This window comes from Sprattus sprattus (assembly GCF_963457725.1).
Source record: "Sprattus sprattus genome assembly, chromosome: 5".
NCBI lineage: Eukaryota > Metazoa > Chordata > Actinopteri > Clupeiformes > Clupeidae > Sprattus > Sprattus sprattus.
The window spans coordinates 40,719,472-40,730,589 of record NC_137924.1 but is presented as its reverse complement, the minus strand read 5'-3'; the positions used below and the strand labels follow the sequence as shown (position 1 = coordinate 40,730,589).

At 43.2% G+C, this 11,118-nt stretch overlaps 2 protein-coding genes across 2 annotated transcripts in view; both read left to right on the top strand.

Annotated features, from left to right (window-relative positions):
- LOC308365530 (complement factor I-like) overlaps window positions 1-2,626 on the top strand; it is a gene marked incomplete at both ends in the record, with an annotated part of 6,013 nt that extends 3,387 nt beyond the window's left edge. The window contains one exon of the mRNA XM_080838997.1: window positions 2,412-2,626. Within this exon, the coding sequence (XP_080695123.1) occupies window positions 2,412-2,626 (215 nt within the window). The remainder of the gene's footprint in view (window positions 1-2,411) is intronic.
- Window positions 1-11,047, top strand: part of cfi (complement factor I) — a gene marked incomplete at its 5' end in the record, with an annotated part of 19,320 nt that extends 8,273 nt beyond the window's left edge. Inside the window, 7 exon segments of the mRNA XM_080839835.1 lie at window positions 5,427-5,549; window positions 7,668-7,840; window positions 9,014-9,117; window positions 9,417-9,703; window positions 10,095-10,165; window positions 10,169-10,181; window positions 10,805-11,047. Coding sequence (XP_080695961.1) covers window positions 5,427-5,549; window positions 7,668-7,840; window positions 9,014-9,117; window positions 9,417-9,703; window positions 10,095-10,165; window positions 10,169-10,181; window positions 10,805-11,019 — 986 coding nt within the window. The 3' untranslated portion in view covers window positions 11,020-11,047.
- Between the last annotated feature and the right edge of the window lie 71 nt (window positions 11,048-11,118).

Sequence of the window (11,118 nt, the reverse complement as noted above, 5' to 3'; positions counted from 1 at the left end):
CTGACTGTCTATCTGAGGCCAACTTGAGGACACCTTGTTGCCCCATCCCCATCCTGTGTGCCATCTCTCTGGGTGCCACAGCCCCCCCACACACACATACAGGGGCGTAGCACCAGATTCTGGGCCCTATGCACAGTAGGTTCATAGGCCCCCACCCCCCCCAAAAAAAGAGTGCCACGCCCCCTCCCCCCTGACGGTGAAACTTTGCAAATTGAAGGTAGTTAGGAAATGGCTTCCCTTCCTTGTCTTTTGCTGTCATTTTATTTGTTTTTATGTTGCTTGCCAGTCTGTGAACAATTGTGTCTCTCTCTTCATTAGTTCATTTCTCTGTCCATAGTGCTGGATCTTCTGGCATACACTCCCTGGCGCTGCTCTGACTACTTTCTGACCTCTCTTCATCCCTTTCACTTTTCTCAGAATCTTCTCTGCTATCACTTCCTTCACTTGTGTCATCCTCTACCACATTTTCTCCATCTTCCTGGACAGAACCCTCTACAAGCATGAAGCATCTGATAGATATTACTGTAACAGGCAATTCCAATGTAGCCTAATTTGTGTGACTGAACATGTTTAAAGGTAGAGTATGGGATGTTTTCCTGGAACACTTTTTACTATATTGCTTAAAATCCCCTTCACACCCTGATTGCAACAAAAAAAAGTCACCTTTGGATGGAACAGCCTGTGTTGCTATTTGCTAAACACATTAAGCCTACAGTATAAATAGCTAAAATGATGTACTTTCATTTTAAACTGCTCACCTTGCCTCAAGACCATAGTGTCAGAGGATGAGGGGTCTGCATCACTAGCTGCTTCTGAAACTGAGTGCCATGTTTCACAAGTTAACTTTGCAAGCCAACTAATTAGACAGCCTAACATTATGAACTTATTGAGCCTAGACTAGCCCTACTTAATAAGGCTATTAGCCTAATTATGTTATGGCCTAACAAATATTAATTTAGCCAAATGTTCTAATTAGTATAGACCTACTATTGCAATGGTGTGGTAGGCTATGCATAAAAATGAAAGAATACCCGCACACTGTTGCTGCAGCTCCCGTGTATTTTATTGGCACAACGTTTCGACCATTGTTGGTCTTCGTCAGGTGTTCGTCAGGTGTCAGCAGCAACAGTGTGGGTATTCTTTCATTTTTACGGATCTCTTTTTACCCTGCACCTGGATTGGATGTGCGTGCAACACACTCTGCAACTGTGGAAGGCTATGCAAACAAACATGTATTTAGAGTTTACCTCAGATTACAGATAGGGCATGTTATTTCTAATTTTGTGTTATGCCGTTTTTAGCAATGACAATCGCGGTGGTATTGATTCGTTTTATTACCACATCATGAGTTAATTTAATGTAGGGTGTTTGCTTTCACATTCGGGCTCACCTTTCTTAGGAAAGAAGTCTGTTAGTAGTTGCTTTCCCTCGTCTCTTTTTCTCTCTCTTGCCTGCCTTTCTTTTCTTTTCTGAAACCCGGATTTAACGTTCTTGGACATCTTCAATGCGCACCGTTGCCTCAGTCGAATGAACGTTAACATTCGTCAAATGGTAAAATGGGTATAGGTAAAGGTATAGGTATAGGCCTATAGGTAAAAAGCACACTGAAGGCGGACTAAACCATTTTGTGCGTGAGCCGGGGGGGTGAGGGTCTCCAGACATTATATGTAGACTAGGACACACAATTCAATCCATCATTCAACCAATTTATTTACCCAAAACATTAAAATTATATTAGTTAGCAAGAAAATTTGGACCTTTAAATGATATTAATATTTAAAGGAAAAATAAAATTCCACACTCCTCAAGGACCCTCCCCCACAGAGGGCCCTGGTAACTCAGTCCCCTTTACCCCCCCCCCCTACGACGCCACTGCACACATACACACACACGCACACCAGTGTGCCATCTCACCCGTGTCTCCTCAGATCAAATCAAATGATTCTTAATCGGCATGAACCGAGCTGCAAGTGTGAATATAATTGAGTTTAGATGAACATAGCGAGCAAGCGACCTGAAATGCGTACAAAAACCTAGCAAGCACCTACAACAACCCAGCTGGTGCTGATAAATGGTGGCTAGTGGTAACCACACATGAGTTTTGTCTTTTCTTCGCATGACCATATATCATCTAAATGAATCTGAAGATGATGGCAATAAACTAGTTGCCTATAAAAAGCACACGTCAGAAGGTGGTAAATCATTGCACAGTTTTGTAATGTGTAACGTATAAATGTATATATTAGATCAATTAAAACGACCTACCTACCCGTGGGTGCCCAGGTGCTGTGGAGGGCAGAGGGTGACCTTATCTACCCCGTCAAGTCAGTCATGCGCCATGTGCCTCCTGTGACATCCCTAATTCGGGGCCGTGTTTGTCTCACCTGTGTTCTCTACCTGTGTGTGCCCAGGTGATGTGGACGGACATGTGGACTCCTGCCAGGGCGACTCCGGGGGCCCGCTGGTGTGTAAGGACCCCAGCGGTGTGTCGTATGTGTGGGGGGTGGTGAGCTGGGGGCAGGAATGTGGCAAGAAGGGTTTTCCTGGTGTTTATACCCAGGTGGCCCACTACTACAACTGGATCCACATGACCACCGAGAAATACATCAGCAAGTACAACCAATAAGCTAGGGTGGAGCGGCAGGCACACACACACACACACACACACACACACACACACACACACACACACACACACACACACACACACACACACACACACACACACACACACTCGCTCTCTTGCTCGTTTTTCTCTCTTTCTCTCTCTGTCTCACTCTCTTACACACACACACACACACACACTCACTCTCTCTGTGTTTCTCTCTCTCTCTCTCTCTCTCTCTGTCTCACTCTCTTACACACACACACACACTCAGACACACACACAACCACCGAACCTGGTGTGCTGTAACTGAAACCAAACCACACCCAGTGGAGCTGAAGCCAGACATACACTGTCTTCTCTTCTGAAGAATGAGCTAGTATCTCCCTTATGCCTCTTGAACGACTTTTAAATATGAATCCCATGTACACATTATAAACTCAACTAAAAGAACTAAACAAAAATAAACGTTTTATCATCAGATTATTATTTGTGTGATTCTTCTGATGCTTTGGTGTGAATGTGTTGGAAGTCAAGAGATAAATACAACAATAGTGTGAGTGTTAGTGTATATGTGAGTGTGTGTGTGTCCTGATATATGTAAGATTTACTCTTTGCATGCAACAGAAACACAAAAAGTGAGAAATATACAAAGTCTATTGGGTCAATGGGCTGGTTGCTTACATCTGCACACGGTGACTGAAGCAGACACACCCTTCCAGCATGACAATATCTCACTGAATGGTCTTCAATAAGATGGATTTCCCCCCTTTTGACGTTTACCTTATTTTAAACAGACAGACTGTAAGGTCATACTGTGTTATAAACAGAACACTATTTTAGCTCTGAAGGTAGTTGCGGCTGCAGGATTTTGTGAAGGAAAGACCTCAAATGCACACAACACGCTACAATGGACAGAGAGAAGGAGGGATGATTAGGAGATGTCGCCCACAGTGTAGAGTGCATCTGTTCTGTGTTGGCCTTGCATCCCTTAGTCTTTCAAAGATGTTGATGTTCCTTCAAACTCCTGCTCCGTTCTCTCAGCACACGTAGCGGTCGGTGTCTCCACACGGCCATTCAAAGCATGTTCAGATGGAAGAAGACAGAATACACAACCTTGTGACATGTGTCTTGGGGGTTGCTGGTTCTAAGGAAGGGGGCAGGAAGGGGAACAGTATGGGGTCTGCCTAGGTGTTAGGCCCCAACCTTTGGCGGGGCGAGCAACACTCCACCACTGACCTAAATTAACTACGGGAAACACTTTTAAAACTACCAAAACCATTTAATTTAATCATATAAAGACATACACAAAAACCCTACAAAACATATAAAAACACAATAACAACAAGACGACATAATCCCAGGCTGGTGCTGAAACCACACCCACTGGTGCTGAAACCACACCCACTGGTACTGAAACCACACCCACTGGTACTGAAACCACACCCACTTGTTTTGAAACCACACTCCCTGGTGATGAAACCACACCCACTGACAAGACCACACCCATTGCCCATGAGGCCACACCTATTGCTGATAAACCCAAACACAGACTGTTTTGGGGGAGGAGCTACAATGTCTGCTTTAGTTGTGTCACTCATATTGACCCAGCCTTCTCAGACCACACCTTGGAGTGGGCAGGAGAGGATATATATATGTGTGTGTGTGTGTGTATGTGTGTGTGTGTTTGCGTGTGTGTGTGTTTGCGTGTGCATGTGCATGTATGTGGACAGATGACTCACTGTGTAAATAGTCGATTCACAATCAATATGGTGATCCGAAACTTCCACCACAAAACAAATTGAAAGAGGCAGATATGTGTCAGAAGAGAACAGTACCAGAGAGTACACACACACACACACACACACACACACACACGCACACACACACGCACCCGCACCCGCACCCGCACACGCACACGCACACGCACAAACCCCCTCACTCTCATGGGGGGGTAATCATTAACCAATCAGGTTACATTCCCGTAAAGGTTGTTCCTGAATGTCTGGCTCACCACTGATGCTGATAGCCTCTGTTTGTTTATTGCACAGTGTGTGGTTCACAGCGCCTTCAGGGAAAAAGGTTTGTGTCAGAGTCTGTGACTAGTATATATGCATGTGTGTGTATCTGTCAGTCAGTGTGTTTCTTTCACAAAGACAATAATGAAGCTTCAGACGGGAGCTCTACTAGTGGTTCTACTAATCCAGAAGACACACTTGGTGAGTTACACACACACACACACACATGCATATATACAGTTTAGGGGTGTGTGTGTGTGTGTGTGTGTGTGTGTGTGTGTGTGTGTGTGTGTGTGTGTGTGTGTGTGTGTCTGTCTGTCTGTCTGTCTGTCTGTCTGTCTGTCTGTCTGTCTGTCTGTCTGTCTGTCTGTCTGTCTGTCTGTCTGTCTGTCTGTCTGTCTGTCTGTCTGTCTGTCTGTCTGTCTGTCTGTCTGTCTGTCTGTCAGTCATTTGTCATGCTTTTATGCCCTGAAGATTGAGCAAAAGCATTTTCTAGGGCATTGTGGATGGAGGTGGAGGTATCACAAAAATAATTTGGATCTGTTTTTTGCCTTTGCCTTTGTGTGTGTGTATGTGTATGTGAATGCGTATGTGTATGTGTATGTGTATGTGTATGTGTATGTGTATGTGTTTGTGTTTGTGTTTGAGTTTGAGTTTGAGTTTGAGTTTGTGCGTGTGTGTTTGTGCGTGTGTGTGTGTGTGTGTGTATGTGTTTGTGCGTGTGTGTGTGTGTGTGTGTGTGTGTGTGTGTGTGTGTGTGTGTGTGTGTCTGTGTGTGTGTGTGTGTGTTTGTTTACCCCCAGCTTGTCGACACTATGGTTCCCACTGCCAGTCCAATGTGTGTATCCCTTTTCATGCAGTTGGAGACGGAATCAGGGACTGTCTCGGAGGAGAAGATGACCTCATTAAAATGAACTTCCCCACAGGTCCCCCACTCCCCCTTTGGAGGCACACACTGTCATAATCATAAACATAAACCACAATCACATTCTTATGCTTTCATTCTCTCTCTCTCTTTCTCTCTCTCTCTTTTTCTCTCTCTTTCTCTCTCTCTCTCGTTCTTTCTCTGGCTCTTTCTCTTGTTCTTGCTCTTTCTCTTTCTTTTTATCTATCTATCTCTTTCTATACGGGCCATTCTACCGAATTCGTGTAATATGCAGTCCCTCAACAATAAAAACTATTTACAAAACAATTAGGTATTTAGGCATAGGTATTTAATTAGAAAATGTTATGGTCTATATAAACACAATGCATTACATGAGATAGTGATAAGCTAAATATATACAAAATCATCATTTATAGGGTACTTTCTATTGGGAAGTAGCTGTCCCCAACCCTGACAATTTCAATGCCTTTAAATAACACTTTTCAATTTTTTAGATTTTTTTCAATGATTTAATTTCAAAGGTCTTTATGATTGGGTTGAAACAGAACTTGGAATATTTAGATTTATTGTGGGTTTAATTTTTAAATCAATTTACTATACTCAAAAAATCATGTCCCTAGTTTTCATGTCACTACCGAAACACAAGAGTTTTAGTCCATTGGCTGAGCCTGTGTTTTAGCCACGACTCTGCATTTTTGACCATGCAGTGACACTGCATCTCTGTCCCTCATGGTTGAATGGTAAGTAGCTAAATCCCATAGTTTTTGTATAAATGTTATCCAAAGTCTGAAAATCGACGTGTAACCTTAAGAATTGTCACTACCGAAACGCATGTTTTCTTCAATTAAGTAAACCTTTTGGGGTTTCATGGAAAATCTTATGTTTGTATGTGTGTTCACCTCTTCAAAGATGTGTTTGAAAGCCGTGTGCTTGCTAGAATTCTTTATTTATGCTTAAAGTTAGCTAGAATTGTCACTACCGAAACAGTCACTACCGAAACATATGGTAGTGACCAGATGCTTTGGGTAGTGACAAAATTAAATGGTAAGTAGTTCAATCCCATAATTTTTAAATAAATGTGTTGTGTGGACTAAAGGGCGGCCCAGAGCACCTTTTGGATGATTTTGGGAGAGAAATGAATATCCATCCAACAGGGCAGTCACTACCGAAACAGTGCAGTCACTACCGAAACAGATAAATTGAACTTGAAAATTTGGTAAAAAATTCATTTCTATGGATTTCATTGTGAAAACCTTCAAGAAATATTTGTAAAAATACACTTCAGAGAAGGGAAGGAAACACAATCTGAACAGGTCAATAATAATACTTTTTTACTATAGTAAATGTGATGTTTCAGTAGTGACAATTTTTGGAAGAGGAAAAACATTCCGACACATTCTGAAAATACAATATAAAACTTGACTGTTCTTTTACTAGATATGTGTACTTTAGATATGGTACAATATACATACGGACAAAGTTTTGGGAATAAACCATAAAAAAATTCAAAATATATCCGACATGACTTTGCATCAATTCGGTAGAATGGCCCATACACATTATTCACCCTTAACCAACCAACCATTGTATAGGCACATTTATATGTTTAATGAGCCTATATATTTATGGTTGTGTCATCTCTACACCCAAGGAAGGTAAGGTTATGTGTGTGTGTGTGTGAAACACCGTCCAAAACATTTAAAACAAACCTCAGCTGGACCTAATGTGGCTTCACACACCTATAAACACACACACACACACACACACACACACACACACACACACACACACACACACACCTATACTGACACCTACACACACACACCTATACACATATCTAAACACAAATACACCTATACACACTGTGGTACCCCAAGCTGCTCTTGGGGTTCCACAAGGTTTAAAAGTTAGTGAATTCTTTGTTTGAGTTTGTTAGTGTAAGCCTTAATAAAAGACCTGCATTGCTGAAATTCTCTTGTCATGTCCTTCCGAACGCTGGGCGTTCACAACACATACACTGTTACACACACCAACACACATGTAGACCCCTTAGACTGTCTGACTGTTCTTGTATGTGCTCTTTATTGCCCATGAGGTCGAGTTATGCTTTCTTCTCTACAAAGAGTCAAATATCTGTGGGACTCTTATTGTGTTTTAGAGTTAGAGCTAACGGGTGCTAACCTACGGTATGCATCGTCCTCAGAGATCAAGGCACTTCGGGACTTTCTGGAAGTGTTGGAGTGTGGCGTCCCAAATCCTGCTGCTGGCAACAGCCAAGTGATGAAGAGGAGGAGGAAGAAGAGGATAGTGGGTGGAGTTCCAACAGAGACGGTAAGCTGTTGTGACAAAAAAACAAGAAGTGCTATGTCAACCCATGATGAGTCGGGCTTCATCAAGATATAAGCCTTATCAGTATAAAGGCCTCATCGACATATAGGCCTCAACAGTACATAGGCCTCATCAGTATATAGGCCTCATCAGTACATAGGCCTCATCGGTATATAGGCGTCTTCTACACATATGCCTCATCCATGTATAAATGACACAATGACAACACAGAACACATGCTGGGCTCATCGATCCTGGCTGATATTCATCTGCTGTCACACAGGTATCGGCCACAACCACAACCACCTTCTATTCTCTTGCTTCAAGAGCACCATCTAGTGGTGGTAGTTAATTACACATCTTTGATGGGCACACATGAAAGTGCACCACTGATCTCAAAAAGAAACTGGATAGCGCATCACATGGTTTCTGACAGTTTCAAAGTGAGGCCACACGAAAAATCGTGGCGGCCATTTTACTGGGACCACTTTCCTGATTGAGACCAATGATTATGACGGGCGATGAATATTATATATAAGATATTTTATGAATTTGCATATTAAGCCTTATAGTAATTGGCCAGGTTCTTATCATCAACACTAATAAAATACGATAGACGAAAAAGTTTCAATATTTGAAAATATTTATATATATCAAGCAAACACAAGCTATATAACAAGGTTTATGAAAACTTGACATTACTATAAGGCTTAATATGCAAATTCATTAAATATCTTATATCTAATATTCATCGCCCGTCATAGTCATTGGTATCAAGCAGGAAAGTGGTCCCCGTAAAATGGCCGCCACGATGCCTCACTTTGATACCATGGAATGCGCTATCCAGTTTCTTTTTGAGATCAGTGAAGTGCACACATATGCAGTGAATCTGAGTTTGACGCAGAGATGTGAATTTGTAATGCATAATTGGCTAATGTTAGTTTTGATTGCGATGATGTTTTTTTTCCCCCGCATAAAAATGAGTAAATGGAAGAGGGAAACTGTAACTATTGACTTTAGAACTGAACTTTAACAGAGGGATTGTGTAATGTGTTTGTGTATGTGTGTGTGTGTGTGTGTGTGTGTGTGTGTGTGTGTGTGTGTGTGTGTGTGTGTGTGTGTGTGTGTATCCATTGGTCTGTTGCTTACCTCTCTTGTGACCTTTGACACCTCCAGACACAGATCCAGTGGCAGGTGGCCAGTCAGGAGAAAGGGCAGATCCAGTGTGGGGGGGCGTACCTGGGGGGCTGCTGGGTGCTGACCGCTGCCAACTGTATCAGGTGCCTCCCCCACCAAACTGACTTTAGCACCTTCAACTGCTGTTATGTCTACTCAAATTCACCCAAGGCTTATGTCCATTTCATGACCCAAACTACTCATTTAACCAAGCATATATCATATATTGTATTGTATCTCATCGCATCGCATTATATCACATTGTCTCATATCATATCGCATTGTATTGTACACCATTAATGACTCTGGTTGACTGAAATGTGTGTGTGTGTGTGTGTGTGTGTGTGTGTGTGTGTGTGTGCGTGTGCGTGTGCGTGTGCGTGGTTTGCTCTTCTCTCTCCAGCCGTGCCGAACCGGAGGGGTACGTCCTGAAGTTCTCCCAGTGGCACCGTCGCAACGCACAGCCCACCACAGACGTTGTCGCGCTGGAGCAGGTGTTCATCCACCCAGGCTACAATCCCTCCACCCACAGCAATGACATCGCCTTGCTCAGACTGAAGAAGCTGTGGGGCAGGACCGAATGCTTGTCCCCCAGGAACCCTGCTGTCCGGCCCGTGTGCGTGCCCTGGTCCACCCATCAGTTCCAGCCGGGTCACGTCTGCAGCATCTCCGGATGGGGCCGCAGAGAAGGTTACTACGCCAGTATATGTTAATGTCTGTCTTTACTCAGGAGAATGGATTTGTGCCCAGTTTGGGATTTGTGTTTAAAAAGGGCTCTGAAAAAGATTTCAAACAAACAAACACATTTTGAAACAAACTTGTTCATACACACAAAGGATTAAAAAATCGCAAAGATACACACCTTCCAATACAGTTGATATCAGTTGTCTTTTATCACTAACTAAACTACCACTGAACCATTTAGAGTTCCGTTTAGAAATCTGGAACTGTGGCCTGAATTCCATGGGCGTTTGTGGTTGTTTCAATACTTCCCTGGTATGTTATCTGCCAAACCCTTTGGGTGTGGAATGAGGCAGGGATTAATCATTGTAATGTCACCATAGTATATCGATACCGACAGACGGCAGGTTTTCGGATGTGCTGCACTGGGCGAACGTGACGCTGCTCGATAACTGCCAGCCCTCCCATACATAGGTGATGTGTGCAGGTGAGTGGGGGGAGATGGTGAGTAGAGACCACACTCTACAATGGACACCAATAAGACTGGACGCCACCAATAAGACTGGAGAGGCAGATAAAAGAGATAGAGATGGAAAACGTTTAAAGGAACGAGTGAAAATAAGATAACATAACAAAATGGTGTTATATGAGACATAAGTGAAGGTGTTTCCCAGACTTAGCACTCATCATTTTAAATGATCTATTAAAAACATTAAAACATTTCTGGAATGAAAAGGAGATGTTGAAATTCACAAGCATATTCTGAAACAAGCTCAGATCATTTGAAATATAATACATACTTAGTACATAAAAGTACATATCTAAAAAGGAACACAAACACTTTTACTGCCACCCAAATATTTTATTTGCAGCAAAATTATCATGTTTATATCTAATCAAATATTTTTGGGAGTCACGATGCACCTTCTCTTCCAGTTTGTCTTTCCTTTCATCCAGCGGCTGGGTCCAACCTGGGTCAGATTTGTCCTCTAATGTGCCTAACCTCTCAACCATGTAGCTTCTAGTGTGTTCAATCTGTCAGTCCTGTGCCTCTCCTAATGAGGGGGGCCATGTTTGTCTCACCTGTGTTCTCTACCTGTGTGTGCCCAGGTGATGTGGACGGACATGTGGACTCCTGCCAGGGCGACTCCGGGGGCCCGCTGGTGTGTAAGGACCCCAGCGGCGTGTCGTACGTGTGGGGTGTGGTCGGTCACCGTAACCGGTGTGGGGAGAGGGGCTCCCCAGGTGTGTACACCCAGGTGGCGCACTACTACGACTGGATCCGAACAATCACCAAGAACGCCGTTGCCAAGTACAACCAGTGAACCGGGAGTGGTGTTACTGAGGCCACACATAGGACTGCAGCCAATTAGGGTGCAGCCCATGATTCTGGAGGAAGCTTGTTGAAATGTGCACTCAACAGC